This window comes from Phoxinus phoxinus (assembly GCF_949152265.1).
Source record: "Phoxinus phoxinus genome assembly, chromosome: 1".
NCBI classification, from domain to species: domain Eukaryota; kingdom Metazoa; phylum Chordata; class Actinopteri; order Cypriniformes; family Leuciscidae; genus Phoxinus; species Phoxinus phoxinus.
The window spans coordinates 8689921-8707274 of NC_136876.1; the positions used below are offsets into that span (position 1 = coordinate 8689921).

Sequence of the window (17354 nt, forward strand, 5' to 3'; positions counted from 1 at the left end):
TAATGGTCTTGGGTCAGGAGTGAAACTACAAATAAAACAAATAAACATACTTCAATAATAATAATAATGTCCTGGAAATAACAACAATTGCAATATCCACATTAATGTAGTTTTCTTTAATGCGTACAATTAACCGTGACATTTTACAAGCCCAATGTGCCTATGCAATAGCCTAACGAAAAATTATTAATAACTCTCTTTAACTGTAGCAGTTCAGATTTATATGCAAGTATTATAAACAACCATCCCAGGTAACAATTTATGGTTCCCAGAACGTTCTGGGAACGTTCGTTTTTGGTTGCGGGAACGTTCGTTTTTGGTTGCGGGAACGTTCCCTTAAGGTTAGGTTTTGGTTCCCATGGAAAGTTTTCTTAACGTTCCGGGAACGCTCGTTTTTGGTTACATTGCAACCTTTAGGGAACGTTCCTAGAACGTTCCCCTAACGTTGCAACATTTAGGGAACGTTCCTAGAACGTTCCCCTAACGTTGCAACCTTTAGGTAACGTTCCTAGAACGTTCCCCTAACGTTGCAACCTTTAGGTAACTTTCCTAGAACGTTCCCCTAACGTTGCAACCTTTAGGTAACGTTCCTAGAACGATCCCCTAAGGTTATTTTTACATTCCACTAACCTTTAAAAATCTAACAATGGTACCAATTTTATTATTACTTTAAACTGTCTGTGCATAAGCAGGAATTAATTATTATACAAGCAGAAATGAATTTATATGTTAGCAGGAATGAATGAACAGGCAAACTTGATGGGATTTAAAACTTTAATATAGAGTAGACAATATAAAATTACAAAATACAAAAAATATAAAAGGCCTAAAAAAAAAAATACAAGAATAGAATCAGTTTTACAACTATACAAATAAAACAGAAATTTAAGTACAAAGAGTGTGATGAAGAGTGCAAATGTAGTGTGCAAGATGCATATTGGAATGATAATGTAAAGTGCATTTGTTGTTGTGCATATGTTGTTGTGTGTATGTATATATGTTGTGTATAAATGCAGCTTTGAGTCCAAGACAAATTTCACATTGAAAAGGGACAATAAAGTGAATGGCCAAAGTGGCAAAAATACAATTGTTTAATTAAAAATAAATAAAAAAAGAGCTCCATTGTCTTGACCGATCAGCCCTTCTCAGTCCTTCTCAGCTGGCCTAAAAAATAAACAAAAGTTTGATATGTCATACTGAGAATGAACACGTTGACAAACGCAAGACAAATTGCCTTACTAACAACCCTGTTTTTTTTATTATGACAAATATTGATAGTTTTCCCATTCCTTTGATAATTATGAACATCACATAGAAGTATTCTAATTTACCGTCTGTGTGGGGCAAACTTCAGCACTTGCCCAATCAAGTCCTCCGTCTCTGCTGCAGTCACCGCCGGGAAGTTTTTCTGGAAGGCCGCTAGAGTAAAGTCAAAATGAAGTAAAGTTACAAGTCAAATTAAAACCTCCAAGCTAAGCATAATACTGATGTGAACAATAAAATAACACCTGCCTGTTATAACCCTGCAGATTGTCAGGTCCTGGAAGGCCTTCTTTGCCTTTCTGCCCGAGCAGACTAAACTGTTTGAGGACGTCATTGGTTGCCACTCGCCGTAGCATGTGACGGATGGCAGTACCTCTGGTCGAACCTCCAAGAGTTGTCAGGAAAAGTTGCTGTAAAACATAGAAATACAAATTATACATGTAGAACAAAGTGGAGAGCTTGTACAATCTCATTTTGTAAGAGCCGTCAGTTCAGTTATAATGATATTTGAAGTTATGCAATTATATAGTGTTAATCTTAGGGCAGGACTATGGCAACTTAATTACCATTTTTTTCCCCTCCTCTCCTGTTGACCGAGACTCCTGTCAAACTCCTCCAGCTCTGTGACTGTCGAGCAGGGCGACAGCAACATATCATCGACAGGAGCAGAGGGATGTGACTGGGACTGGGAGCTCCTTAAGAGCATGAGCACCTCATCCAGCCTCTGCTCCATCTTTTCCATTCGCTGTGCCATACGGGTAATGGATGTCCACATGGCTATGGAAAAATTAATTATGTTAGTTTTAGTTGTTATACATTACTTGAATATGTGAACAACTTAAGGAACACGCCGACTTTTTGGGACTTTAGCTTATTCACCGTATCCCCCAGAGTTAGATAAGTCTATATTCTCAGAAGGCGAAGCACTGCTACTTCTGGGGAGTGATTTGCTTGTAGCCCCTGAGAACCCCCGTGGTGAGGAGCAGAGAGTTCGCTCAGAGTTGGAGTAAATCACTCCGCAGAAGTAGCAGTGCTTCGGCCTTCTGAGAATATAGTTCAGAGTATGTATATGATTAGAAGATGGCTGTCTCACATGTGACCTTGTTATTTGTACACGCTGTGACTATACAAATCACAACATGTAAATAGGAAAATGTTGCCATTATTTGTCACTTATAGGGAGCAGTATGCTAGCTGGAACTATTTACTTCCAGTATTTGTGCTAAGCTAGGCTAGTGGTGGGTGCGTCAGACAGAGTTACGGCACGCACAGAGATGAAGAGGGTATGTATGGACTTATCTAACTCTGGGGGATACGGTGAATAAGCTAAAGTCCCAAAAAGTCGGTGTGTTCCTTTAAGTGAGTCTTCTTACCGCTCATTTCCGTCTCCATGGCTGAGCCACCTCCCTCTGTGTGATGTCTCACCTCCCTCTGTGTGATGAGTTCTGCTGTTTACAACAACAAAAAAGTCAAGTTACTCTCAAGTTCCTTGTCAAGAAATAGTAATTGGAAATGGAAAATGCAAAGCCACTGTACCCTCAGCTTGCGTCATAATAGACCCATCCAATTCTGGGCGACCGGCTGGTTTTCTGTGTGGTGTTGACTCATCTAAAAAGAAAGTAGATATGAATATTGGTCACTTCATTTATTGTAGGTTTCTTGCAAATGGAGGAGGAAGAAAAAAAAAGAAGAAAAAAAAACTTACATGCAGGTGGTGGAGGCAGCTGCGGACCTGAAAACAGGCAGGAAGAGACAAACACATCAGAATAGTCACATGATATGCACTAGGTTGAATGTCAGTAGTTCCATGGTAGGAAATATGACTCAGGTTTCTTAAATGTTAACTTACGGACAGGGCTTCCAGACACACACTCCGTTCTCACACTCTTTCTCATTTGTGGAACAGATTCATCTGAAATAAAAGACCAAAAAAATTTTACAGATTGCTAAAAGAAAATTTTAATTGTGTAAATAATGTCTGTACTTAAGGTTTTACCATCACTTGAAGAATCCGTCATGAACCTCCTTGGGCGTTTACACTGCCTTTTGTGGACACTCGCATCGTCTTTCGTCTCAATGCTGGAAGTGTCCATCAGTCGCCGACATTTTTTCATGGCTTTGTCGTAGGAATCTACATTAAGAGAACAAAGTTTTTGTGAGACAGTAGCCGAACAAAGCAGTATTTCCATACAGAGAAAACATATTTATTTATATATAGTATAGCACCAATAAGTCACCTGTACACAGCCAGATTTTCTTGACTGCATATTTGGCCCAGCTTTTGTTGGGCAAATGGAAGGCGCTGACTTGGGCCCTCATATTATGTGCAGTCCAGTAGCAGAGGATGGCCTTTTGGAAAAATTTACTTTATTTCAGATAATTTCTTACAGTGTGGTGAGGAGAACATTTAGAATGGTAAAAGAAATGATGAAGAAAAAGAAATCTACACAACAACTCCATACCCCTGTAGATCTGTCCACCCATGAAGATGGCACAACCTCCATAGCACTGTCTGAAAACTCAACAATCGTGAAGTTCTTCATCTGTTAAGAGACAACAGCATTATTGGCATGGCATAGAGCACAACATAGATTGCGTTATTACGTTAACGTTACATCCATGTAACAGGCTTTACAGCATACATAACATTACATACATCCCTCGGCTGTATCATAAGATAATACCATGGCTACAGGACCCAGAACAGTCATATGAACATACGCAGTACCGCAATATAACAAAGCCCCACGAGAAAGACGGCTTAAAGTTAAACCCCAAACCCTTGCATTACAACCATGAAACTGTAACGTATTTTACTTACTTTTTGAGAATGTGAAGCTCGATGGTTGCTGTTGTTGGTTGTTTTTCCAAGACTTCCTGATAGTGAACGGTCTACTGAGTTCTATCCATTTCCTCCAGCCAATCAGGAACGTCCGTGTTGCGTCACATGCCTTGACGTCAGCAAACCTGGCCAATCAGCATTTTAGAGGGTAATTTTAAACTAAAATGGAGTGTTGCTATCTCCGACCAAGAATATATGTTATTTCTTTCTTAAACATTAGATAAGGAGTTTGTTTTTTTTAATGCACTGTTTAAACGTAAAAGTATAATGCTACAGTGTGTGACATTACACATCCGTATGTGCTCGAGTAAGCAGACAGACAACTTACTGCATCGTTCGAGCATTATGGACGGACATTACATCCACTAACTTATACAGATTATTTTATAATATATACACACAGTCTGTGCTACGTTTAGTTGTACAAACATGGTTCAGGCAAACATACGTAAAAACATACACGTACCACAATGATGCTCATAGAAACACAGAAATGCGAACGGTCGGATCCACACATTTCCCAAAATGCGCTTTCTGATGACGTCGTTGTTTGGTGTGAGAAAAGGTGGAAAAAAGGAGAAAATGATATTGCTCAAGATTAGCATGTAGTGAAATGGCTTTTTTAATTTCACTGTTTTAGATTGTCAATTTCAGTAATAGGATTATGTAGACTATAGCTGTTATTGTCTGACCAGTTTCTAAAGCTGATAGAGGAGCGATCAGACACATTTAACACGGCATTGGAATGTCTGAAAATTACTGAATAGAGACGCATTGACGCCATTGCCACCTAATCAGAGGCCTTGCTTTGCATACATGCAAATAAGTGAGTGTAAAATGCCAACGGTACAGGAATAAATTAAACATGAATGTATTCTAACAGTGATAGCAGAAAAGTATTCTAAAAATATTTTACCGAACTATTATTATCCTACGTGAAAATCACAAACAGTGGGTGCAACGTGTGTATTTCTAAAGAGACGAAAATGAACTAGCACTATAACGTTAAGGGCTCCATACCTGTGCTCAAACAATTTATCTTGAGCGTCCATTTACACGAAATTGCCACTGAAAGAAGACGGATTCCCAGGCAAGTTGTGTATCCAGAAGGACTTTGGTGTAAATCATAGGTGTAAATCGCAGAACACGGAAGTCAGTCAGGACACAGGACAGGATTTCAATCGGTCACCTGAAAACAGAGGCTTGCCCCTACTGGCGTGGGGGTGTAACGGTTGAATTTGTACACTGAACTTAGCTACTTTGTTGGAAGTGAATTTTCTTATTTGTGAAAATGGTTCGATTGATAGATTCTTGTTTTAAGTATTTTCAACCAATACAGTTAAAAAAACGAAATCAGGCACAAAAGTATTGTTTGCTAAATTGATCAGTCTAAAATTAAATATATTCTTTTGATAATCTGCTTATTTTACTTGGATTTCATAAGACCAATAATTTTTGAGTGAATTAAATCAACTGACTGCAAACCTTTTATATGCTACGTCAAAAACTTAAATGGAGCTTGTTTAAATAAACATTACCAAAAACAACCAAAAACAACCAAACGGGAACGTTGTGTGGAGGTACAGTGCAACCACAGGAGAACGTTTTAGTTGGTTGGTTCCCTTAACGTTTAGGGAACGTTATAACCCTGAGGGAACGTTCCCTAAACGTTCGTTTTTGGTTTGGTTCAAACTAACCTTTAGAGAACCATAAACTAACGTTCCCTAACGTTCCCTAAACATTCTGTGTTAGTGGGGATGTTATAAATCAATAAATACTTACAAGCGATGCTGTTGCAAGGTTTAAGATTACAGAGATATGTGGCAATTAACGAAAGCTATCATTACCGCTGCTCGCATGGATTCCTGATACACGTGAATACCGTGGTTTAAAGTGGCCGGCCTACCCTCTAAGGTAGTGCTGTATAGAATAACCCTAAAACGTTTAAACACGCTGAGGATTGAATCCTTAGAAGAAGGGTATCAATGGAATTATAGGAGCTAGAATCGCGGGCATTCTGATTTTGACAATGAAGCTGTTCAATATTTGAGAAAGAGACTGATCTAAGATAAACTTTAAAAAAAAGAAACAAACAAAGAGACTGATCTGAGATAAACTTAAAAAAAGAAAAACCAAACAGACTGATTTGAGATACACTTTTTTTTTTAAAATAAGAAAACAAAGAAATTTGTTTTAACTTTTCTTCGAGATCATATTTACCATTTTCATGTTCCATCATACCAATGGTTCCTCCGGTGTTTATGACCAGGACCTTTGGATCCTTGACATTTGGGCTGGAGTGACCCGCGGTGCTCAGGCAGACCGTTTTCTGCAACTTAAACACAAAACTAGTCTGAAAAGAAACGGGGGAGGTATTGCTGTAATTTATAATATCTTCAGAATTGCTGAGAAGTCTAGTTTAAAATATAATTATTTTGAAGTTGTGGTGCATAATGTAACACTATCTAGTGTAAATTATAAACCCTGACAAAGCAGAGCAGATTCAAGTCTCTATCATCTTCCGACGGAGAAAGAGGTGATAGCGAGATAACCTGGGCTCTGAGCGGAGTCAAGAGAACCTTAGGTACATAGCCATGTCTCGGTTTAAGGACAACTCGGGAGTCTTTGAGCCCAAACTCAAGACTGGAAGCGTTTACGGAGAGCACTTGCAAATTGCCCATTTGCTTGACCGATGCTAGGGCTAGCAGGAGTGCGGTCTTAAGCGAAAGTGGCTTTAAGTCGGCCTCCTGGCTCCTTTGAGGAAGCGTACAATCAGTTAGCTTTTTCCCAAAGATTGGCTGGCCACATACACTTTGAGCCTGAAGGGGGACCAACTCGCCCGCGTCCAGCAGCTCTTGTAGAAAGGAAAGTACTAGTGGTACTTTACATAAATATGGGTCCAGGTTCCGAGCTGAGCACCAGGCGGTGAACATTGAACCCTGAGGGCATAGGGGACGTCTTGTGGACAGATCTCTCACCTTAGCAATAGTATTTAAGACTCTCTCAGAGATGTCCTTGGATACCCGTTGAGGGGCCATACATGGAGGGCCCACAAATCGGGACGGGGGTGCCAGATTGTCCCATTCGCCTGCGTGAGGAGATCCTTCCTCAGCGGAACAGGCCAGAGAGCTGTCTCTGCTGCGTCAACTTGGGGAACCATGTCTGGGTCCGCCAGATCCGTTAAATCACTTGCTCTTCCTGATCCGTTAAATGACCTGAGGGAGCATCGAGATCGACACATAAAGAGGGTGGCTGGGCCAGTCATGGGCCAGCGCATCTCTTTTCTTTGAAAAGAATATTGGGCAATGAGAGTTGAGAGTTGAGAGTTGTTTGAGAGTTGCCCGAAGACACTCCAGATCAAAAGAACTGTCTGAGGGTGAAGAGACCATTTGCCTGGGGGAATGTTGTCTCGAGACCCTGGTTCAGTATGCCCGGTACATGCGCTGCTCTGAACGAGCGCAGGTTGGCCTGAGCCGATGTGAGGAGCTGTTCAACCACGGTGTACATGTTGTGCAACCTGAGACCACCCTAGCCATTTATATATGACACCACCGCCATGTTGTCAGTCCGGACTAAAACGTGGTGACCTGCCAGGTGTGTGAGGAAGGTTTTTAGGGCTAGAAAAACAGCTCTCATTTCGAGACAGTTGATATGTAGGCACTTCTCCGAACTTGACCAGATGCCGGAGACAGGCCTGCCCTCGTACAGAGCACCTGTTGAAATCACCTTCCTCCTTGAAATCAGACCCATGCTCACACCAGACTGGTACCAGCTGGTGTCCTTCCAAAGGGCCAGGGCTTTGACACAGCCGTGATTTATGGCGCCTGGACATGAGATTTGAGCTAGCGCTGAAGGGGGCGCATGCGCAGTAGGCCTAGTTGGAGTACTGATGACGCAGAGGCCATAAGGCCCAGTGCCCTTTGAAACATTCTGAGCGGTGTGAAGGAGCCGACTTTGAACAAAGCAGCTAGCTGTTGAATAGAGAGAGCGCGTTCTGGCGTGAGCCAAGTTCTAATCTGAACACAGTTGATAACTGTTCCCAGGTACGTTATACGCTGGCTGGGAGTCAGCACACTCTTGAAAAAGTTTATCCTGAGCCCAAGGCGTTCTAGATGGCTGAGGAGCCAGGTCTTGTGAATCTGTAACTCTCCCTCTGACTGGGCCAGAATGAGCCAGTCGTTGAAGTAATTCAGAATGTGCATTCCCCGCTGTCTCAGGAGGGAGAGTAGCCTGGGTTTCCCCATACTGCCTTTGCGCAGCGCGATTTTATTCACGCTGAAAGGCAGTCTGGAAACCATGGACCTGATTTTCGCCTCGTTTAGGGAACCAATCACAGAACGGGGAGGGAGCAGCAAGACGATGACGACATGCGACACAACTAAGCAGTTTGTTTATATCTATGGATTCAACATGGCAGCAGACGCTTTTGATGCAGCCTTAGATATTGTTCTAAGTAGTTTAGAACGCAAGTTTATTTTGAAAAAAGAGCAGCTTTTGGCGTCTATACATACGTCATCTGGTATAATTGAAACGATTGGCTATGAGCTACGTACAGGCGCATTTGATAGACATTCTTAGCACCCAATAAACGGCGCCGGGCATTCGTAAACCACGCCTCAAATACGAGAAAATGCGCATGTGGTTCCCAGACCCAAGTCTCAACGAGAATTGGGTCTGGCGTTAGCCAGGCTAGAGGGAGAGAGCCACATCCATGCATTTCATAAAGGTAGTACGGGGTGCTAGAGACAGTCCTAACGGCAGAACTGTGTATTGATATGCCTGCGCTTCAAAGGCGAATCTCAAGAATGGCCTGTGATGGGGGCTATTTGGATGTGAAAGTAAGCATCTTTCAGATCCACTGAGAAAAAACAATCCCTCGGACGAATTTCCACAAAGATTTGTTTGGTAGTCAGCATTCTAAACAGCCATTTCATGGGGGCCTTGTTCAGGTGTCTGAGTTCTAAAATAGGACTGAGGCTGCCGTCCTTTTTCAGAACGAGGAAGTAACGGCTGTAAAAACCTGACTCTCTCAGTGCTCGGGGAACTGTCTCGACAGCCCCTTTCGCTAGTAATTTTGACACTTTGGTTTGGAGGACATGAGCCATGTTGCTCCTTACCGATGTCTTGACCACGGCGTGATAACTGCGAGCGAGGGTCTGCGAGCGAATTGAAGCGAGTAACCTCGTTTTATTGTGTTCAATACCCATTTTGACATATCGGGGATAGCTTCCCAGGCCTTGGCCACGATAGACTAGGGCAGTGGTTCTCAACTCCAGTACTCGGGCCCCGCTGCTCTGCACATTTTGTATGTCTCTCATATCTGACACACTCAGTTCAGTTCATGGAGTCTCTCCTAACGAGCTGATGATCTGATTCAGGTGTGTTAAATAAGGGAGACATAAAAAGTGCAGAGCAGCGGGTCCCGAGGACTGGAGTTGAGAACCACTGTACTAGGGGTTGAATGAAATCTGGGTGCGGGCCGCCATGTAACGGGGACCCGGTCACCCTCATGTTTGGAAGAGGAAATTTGCTCATATTGTGCTTTATGTGGGTCGCTGTTACCACAGCGTTTGTTTGCAGGGGTGTGTAAGTAAATCAGAACGGGCCCGTTGTCTGCAGTCAACACATTTCCAACCGCCTGAGCCAAAGAGGGTGCTGGAAAAAGCACACAAGCTTTCTTTAGGGGCGGTCCGGCCGCAGCAAGACCTGGCCCCTTTCTCTTCCTTGCTGGAACTAGGACGGGTCCAGCGTGAGTTTAGGCCAGGGACCCTGGTGCTTCGGAAAGGGGAAGGGAATCAAGATAAATTAACCTTTTTTTAATATATAAAGCATACATCATAACCTGGCCTGAATGCATGTAAAGTCACTGATCAATACTTTTGTCATTTGGGGGTTTTGTGTTATTGTGAAACTACATCATAAGTATTACGTTTTGCACCAATTGTTCATAGTGTGCAATTTTAAAACTATGGAGTGAATAAAATATCTTTATCTGACGTTTTAGTCGGACATACACATTCAAAATCAGCATTTGAATCTCAACAATGGTGACAATAAACAAAATGTGTCATGGTGGAATGCATGCTGGGTATCACCATATTACAAAAATCCCAGAATGCACTGCAGTATGGATAATTATTGTCACCACTCTTCAGGATTGTAAGATAAGTGTTCATGTGTCAGTGTATATTTTCAGAGGTTGTAAATGCGTTTTTAAAAACAGTGATTTATCAGTAATAATTGTTAAATAGAGAACTGCTATTTATTATTTTACTTATTGTTTACTTATTGTCCGTTGCCACTGTTATCAGTTCTTTCTTGTTTTTATTTGCAGTGTAATGTTGTAGACAACACATATTTACCTTGGGTTTATCATCTGCATGGTTTTCAGTTGGCTGTCCTGAACCATTTGGAATGGGTGTCGCTGTTGCTGTATTCTTCAGGCAGGAGGTTACCCAGGACAACATCTTAATTTGGATCTGTAAATATTTCACTGGAGAAAAAAGTAAATTCGGTAACACTTTCTATGAAGCCTGTATTTATCAGAAACATGAAGGACAGTGCATTTTTCAAACTCATGAGTATTTTTGGCACATGCGCATAAAACAGAAATTAAAAACCTGAAATAACATTTAACCATGCACAAAACATGTCAGCTTTTTAATTTCTGTTCATGGTTAAATGTTATTTCAGCTCTTTCATTTCTGTTAAAGTTGTTCTAACTCGTTGTGTTAGACTGTTCACAGAAATTGACTCATTCACCGACCCACATAACAACATTGTGACGGCCCAGATCCGGCTCACATCTGGCACATGTGGAATGGTTATCTGGTTATCAGCGTGGAATGCAGTGGTGGCCCTTGGGTGGACCACCCAAGCAAGCGTCACATGATCTCATTGTACTATAGCGTTTCTTTGCTGCTGCAAATGTGTTTGACAAAAAAACATCGAACAGCCATTAGTTGGGTTCTCAACTCTCGTTATATCTTTTTGTGTTTTTTTTGGATGCTGTGACAGTGTGTGTGTTAAACACATTTGTAGCAAAGGAAAGCATGAAATGATGCTTACCTGTTGCCAGTTTTAAAATCATCACAAAGAAAGCTACTAAAAGTCACAACAACAACAAAAAGCAAAAATAAAAGCTAATATTTATAATTAAACTAAATAACAGGAGAATTCAGCTGCATTATTTATTCATGCAGTAATGCATGCTGGGAGTTTTGTCCTATGCTGGAACCCAGCATGCATTGCAGCATGGCACTTCTGATTGTCACCATTGTTGAGATTCATTCGCTGATTTTTGATGTCTGTATGTATCACCATTGTTTTTCCTTTCATGTTAGTTGAAAGCTGATTTTTGCAGTGCTGCTGAATCTTATACTGCAATAATATTGGGTACATACATTAATGTATAATGTAGCGCAGATAAGATTCAATTCTGTTCTATTTTTATGGGTTAGATCATAGGGCTGGGCGATATATCGCATGACATTGTTAGGCGCATCTCGTAGGTAAAGCCGGTTCCTTGATTAGTAGTAAATCGCCATCACCTGCTTTCAGATGTAGCGGCATTTACTACACAGAGCCGTAATTAACTGACAAACTGAGCAATATCGCATAAGTATCGCGGACGTATCGCCTGCGACAATTAATGCGATATGGCTCAGCTTGTCAGTTAACTACGGCTCTGTGTAGTACAGGGGTCCTCAACTCTGGAGCATGAGATCCACTTTCCTGCAGAGTTTAGCTCCAACCCTAATCAAACACACCTGAACAAGCTAATCAAGCTCTTCATGATTACTACAACGTTACAGGTACACAGCAAAATCCCCAGTGTTAAATCAACATTGCTCAAGTACATATTGTCCCATTCTACAGAGTGTTAAAAGTGTTAAAGTTAATGAGATAATTAAGTGATTAATTAAGAGATGATTTAGCATTAGTGATGAACACCTGAATTAATGAAGGAAAGAGGAACACAAGAACTACAACTGACTTCAGCCACAGCCTTAGATGTCTACAAACTCCACAAACAGCATTACCAGCTTCACTTATTACTAACCAGATTGATTTGATTTCTGCCATGCTTCTACGGAAGTTATTTTTGAGAATTAACAGAGGTTTAAATGTTGATATTTTATTGGTAAAAATATAATGCCACCATTATAGAGATCAGTGTTTGCTTTAGTTGGGCTGTTGACCCGTCACTCTCTGTGATAGAATTTATTCTGCAACAACATACATAATGTTTTAAAAGCAGTAAAATCAGAATATGATAGCAGCTTATCATTGGAACCTGAACTTATTGAATGTGAAATCATTAATCAGTGTTTGGTCATTAATACATTTGAGGGGTTTGCCTTGTCAACTCTGTGAAACTACATCCATTATTTAATGTGTGGAATTTTAAAACTGTGAAGTGCGTACAATATAATATTTTCCGAGTTTTTAACAAACTCACATACAGCAAACATCAGCATACAAATCTCAACAATGGTGACAATAAACAAAAAGTTTCATGCTGCAATGCATGCTGGGTATCATAATTTGAAAAAAATCCCAGCATGCACTGCAGTATGGATAATTATTGTCACCACTGTTGAGGATTGTATGGTGAGTGTTGATGTCTAAGTGTATATTTTTAGAAGATATACATGTGCATTCTTATCACTGACAATTGTTTTATGATACCTTTTTTTACACATTTACTATACCTGAACGTCAGTCAATAACCAAAATAAAATAATAATTTTGTGTCAAATGACCTTTAACAAATATCTCTTTATGAATTTCATTTAAACGTCTTCCACGCATAAAAGCATATTTGTATTTTGAACTTATTGATCAGCAAAGCTCAAGTGTTTATCATGAAACACCATTCCAAAAAAGAAGTTTGCTTTGGAAATTCAATGGGTCATGAGACCAACTAAAGCAAACATTGACCACCATAATGGTAGCATACTTTTTTGATCACTTAAATATCAACTCTCAACAATCAATTCAGTAGACTTGTGACAAAACAGTTGTTAACAGCAGGTGTTCATCACTAATGCTCAAACATCACTTAATTAATCATATAATTATCTCATTAACTTTAACACTCTATAGATTGGGACAATATGCACTCTGAGCAATGTTGATTTAACACTGGGGATTTTGTTGTGTACCTGTAACGTTGTAGTAATCATGAAGCGCTTGATTAGCTTGTTCAGGTGTGTTTGATTAGGGTTGGAGCTAAACTCTGCAGGAGAGTGGATCTCGTGCTCCAGAGTTGAGGACTCCTGGTGTAGTAAATGCTGCTACATCTGAAAGCAGGTGATGGTGATTTACTACTAATCAAGGAACCGGCTTTACTGACGAGATGCGCCTAACAATGTCATGCGATATATCGCCCAGCCCTATTAGATCATCATTCCACGTTTGCTAGAAGTGGGGTGGCACAATTCTGCTATTTGGAGGAATTTGTTCAGGTGTTTTTGGCTTTTGTGAGGATGCCATAATCATCTTGGACACGTCTGACGTGCTGATCTCATCCAGTGTCTTATTGATCATGGTAGCTCTGTATTCATCCAGCAATCTTTCAGTAATCAGTTGTTTTAGAGAATATTCAAATCATACAGAGTATAAGACATTTTGAGTTCCATCATCAAACAGACACACACAGAGATCAACTATCAGCATGTGAATCTTAACAATGGTGACAAAAGTTTAGTGTAATGCATGGTGGATGCCAGCATAGTACAAATCTGAATAATTGATGCAGCTGGATGGTCTTTTTATTGTCGCCTTAGATTCATGTGCCGATTTTTTATGTTGTGTCTAACTGATGTTGTAACAGTATTTTTTCTTGTGTTTAAACATCCGTCGTAATGATTGTGTCGGGTTCAATGATTGTTGAAGTGACGGGTCAACAGCCCAACTAAGAGGGCTTTCACACTGGCAGTTTAGTTGGGAACGGGGCACAGTTCACATGAAAAATCACTAATGTGAACGCTGTCATGCGGACCCGGGTGAGCACTGGGGTACCGAACCCGAGACTACCTGAGGAGGTGGTCTGAGTTTGGTTGCTCCAGAACCGTGCCGCGGTTCACGTGAATGTGAAAGCAACACGGACTCGGGTGTGCGCTTGTTCAGGAAGTAAAGTGACTTGCGCATGTGTTTTAGCTTATTATGATGGATTTAGATAAATAAAACACATGTAATGGATGATAGTGTTGATGATTTACCTTGGATACGAGCGAGAGTGAGCCTGCAGTGTATTCGCGTATAGTGTGTGGAATCAGGGAAACAAATTTGGAAATCCACTGTCTCCTCAAAAGAGTCCGTTTGCAAGCAGCAGAAGACCACCTTTTGCAACACGCACAGCAAACCTGTGTTGTTCGCTCAGCTACGCATAATTTCTTTCTGTTTTCTATCATGCGCCAAGCATGTTTGCGATGACGTAATATGCACACAAATGCACCAGGGTCCAACAAACAAGCCCAGTGTGAAAGCCCCCTAAAGCAAACTCTGATCTCCAAAATGGTGGCATTGTATTTTTATCAATAATACATCAACATCTAAACCTCTGATAATTCTCAACAATAACTTCTCTATAAGCATAACAGAAAAAAAATCCATCTGGTTAGTACATTTACATTTAGTCATTTAGCAGACGCTTTTTTCCAAATTGACTTGTAAATGAGGACTAAAGCTAGGGAGTCATCGTGAAGAGGAAAAAACTATGCAAGAAGTGCTCAAAATACAATGCAGGAAGTGCTCAAAATACAAATTCAGACATTGCTCAGAGTAGCATAAGCCAGACAAGGGAAGATTATTTTTATATGTTAAGTGCTCACGGAAGAGTTGAGTTTTCAGTTGTCTTTTGAATGTTGTCAGGGATTCTGCATTCCGGATGAGGGTGGGGAGATCATTCCACCAGCAAGGAACAGAAATAAGTGAAGCTGGTAATGCTGTTTGTGGAGTTGTTTAATCCTCCTCTGCTGAGATCTTCACAGATTTCATGTATTTTATCTTCAGTTGATTTCATCTAAGACTGTGGCTGAAGTCAGTTGTAGTTCTTGTGTTCCTCTTTCCTTCAGTGATTCTGCTTGTTAACATCAGGTGTTCATCACTAATGCTCAATCATCTCTTAATTAATCACTTAATTATCTCATTAACTTTAACACTTTTACCACTTGTTGGAATATTGGACAGATTGGGACTATGGCTGCGTTTACACTTGGCATTAACATGCGATCACCATGATCCGATCAAGCAGATCGGATTATTAGCCAATCAGGACACGGTGCGTTTACATTTGTTCATATTAAGTAGCCTCTGTATCTGGATAACCGATCGGATTTCTGTTTCCTGCATAATATTTAAATTATTTAGGTCTGTAGCACGACACCAATAAGAGTAAAGATTATACAAATTAAGCAATGTCCCAATTGCTTTCCCTCACTCACTTTACTTTGCTGTGCAATCTCCATCCTTAAATCAAATTATGTTTTTTGAATGAAGGAATATTTCCAGAGTTGATCATACAAAAATAACTGGGTTATAAAAAAAAAAAAAACACAAGTCACATAATCGATCATCTGGGTTTAAGGGTATAGCATGCAATGACTATATTAACAGAAATGGGAGATTAATAAACATGCTGAAACAATAAATAAAAAAATCAACATTTAAAACATTAAAAAAATTAAAAGTGTATTCCTATTATTCCTCTGGCATAGCAGCGCACGCTCTTCATTAAGATCTCATGACTAACAGCTGTGATTGTACAGGCGATCGCCTCTTCAGATAATGTTGCACTATTAAAATGAAAAATGACACACACTGTACCATGTAAGTCTAAATAAACTGTTTTAAATATTGACGTTTATTGTAAGGTTCAAATAAATTTTATTTATTGTCTAAACTGCGTCTGGCCATTATTTTCTGACAGCACGTGGGGAGACAGGGCGGGGATTTAAATGACCTCCACCTGTGAATGCAGACACGATGGCTGGATTGCGTTTACATTACACTGAGATCCGATCACAATGCGTCCTCGACTACCTCCGAAACTGGACACGCTGATCGGATAACATTCCGATCAGAAGCGCGTTTACACTCGTCTTTTCAATGTGTATGTGGACAACATCCAGATACAGGTCGCATGTTAATGCCAAGTGTGAACGCAGCCTATATGTCCTCTGAGCATTGTTGCTTTACACAGATTTTGTTGTGTACCTGTAACTTTGTAGTAATCATGAAGACCTTGATTAGCTTGTTCAGGTGTGTTCGATTAGGGTTGGAGCTAAACTCTGCAGGAGTATCTCGAGTTGAGGACCGCTGACTTAAGGCGGGCATACACTGTGCGATGTCTGTGCGATTTCAGCAAGGTACCTACTCACACTGAACAAGTAGATCGCATGTAATGCCAAAGCTCAGGATTTATGTGCTCACACTATACGGTCCGAGCGTCGAGCTGCGACTGCACTGCTCACACTATACGTGTGAAATATTTGCGAATCAGCGCGATAAACCCTGTGTAACAATGTATCACGGGGTACAATACCCCTATAGACGATATCATGTATGAGATATTGTCAAAACAAGCATCATACTGAGATACGCAACAGTAATTTGAAGATAGTATGAGCTACAGAACTTAAAGATCTCCCTCTTTTCGGTTTTCTTTCTCTTTTTCTTTTTTTGCTGCTGTGAAATGGTTAAACTTGTGTTTTTGCGCAGGCGCAGTGAGGGAAAAAACACTGAGTTTGGGGCAATCGGCTCGTAGCTCTGCTTCAACTGTATAGTCACGAGGAGCGACCAAAATTTCTAACATGCCAGAAATTCATCCGACCATCCGATTGCCGGTCGGGAGAGCTTTATCGCCTCTCGTTTCTCCCTGTACACTGCAGGAACACTGCACGACAAACGACGCACGACAAAGCTGCAAATGCCCCGACCCCGAAAAAGAGTCGCACGAGTCAGAATTCGGCTTAAAATCGGACGAAAATCGCACAGTGTATGCCCGCCTTTACATATTCACTGCGTCAATGTTACTTTTACTGTATAGCGTGGACACTATGATGCTCCTGTGGGGTTGTATTTGAACAGTAATAAAATGTACATTAGAAAAACAGTAATATATTAGCAACACTGTTGCCTTGCCAATAGTGTACCATAAAAAACAATACAAACAAGTTACAGTAAAATACTAAAAACAGTGTTCCAAAGATTAATAACAGTAACCAGCTGACAACAGTGTGGA

The 17354-nt window shown here is 40.6% G+C and overlaps 3 protein-coding genes across 5 annotated transcripts in view; 1 reads left to right on the top strand and 2 right to left on the bottom strand.

Moving 5' to 3' along the window:
- LOC307001012 (uncharacterized protein) overlaps positions 1–17354 on the top strand; it is a 573545-nt gene that overhangs the window by 105183 nt on the left and 451008 nt on the right. The window lies entirely within an intron of this gene.
- LOC307000534 (L-asparaginase 1-like) overlaps positions 1–17354 on the bottom strand; it is a 56993-nt gene that overhangs the window by 28225 nt on the left and 11414 nt on the right. The window contains exons 2-3 of the mRNA XM_079616176.1: positions 10468–10598; positions 6326–6440 (exon numbers count right to left, since the gene is read on the bottom strand). Coding sequence (XP_079472302.1) covers positions 6326–6440; positions 10468–10572 — 220 coding nt within the window. The 5' untranslated portion in view covers positions 10573–10598. The remainder of the gene's footprint in view (positions 1–6325; positions 6441–10467; positions 10599–17354) is intronic.
- Positions 759–5264, bottom strand: LOC307000995 (uncharacterized protein). Of its 3 annotated transcripts, XM_079617073.1 has the most exons (14): positions 5126–5264; positions 4572–4639; positions 4085–4230; positions 3726–3806; positions 3501–3612; positions 3260–3394; positions 3113–3175; positions 2969–2995; positions 2800–2871; positions 2637–2711; positions 1830–2040; positions 1513–1673; positions 1332–1419; positions 762–1164 (listed from the first exon to the last, which is right to left on the bottom strand). In XM_079617073.1, the coding sequence occupies exons 4-12, from the start codon at positions 3804–3806 to the stop codon at positions 1661–1663; spliced, it is 789 nt and encodes a 262-aa protein (XP_079473199.1). In that variant the 5' UTR covers positions 4085–4230; positions 4572–4639; positions 5126–5264; the 3' UTR covers positions 762–1164; positions 1332–1419; positions 1513–1660. The 3 variants fall into 3 exon arrangements, with proteins under 3 accessions (XP_079473198.1, XP_079473199.1, XP_079473197.1); XM_079617072.1 differs by lacking the exon at positions 4085–4230 and having other exon boundaries at positions 759–1164; positions 2637–2708; positions 5126–5258; XM_079617071.1 differs by lacking the exon at positions 4085–4230 and having other exon boundaries at positions 5126–5258.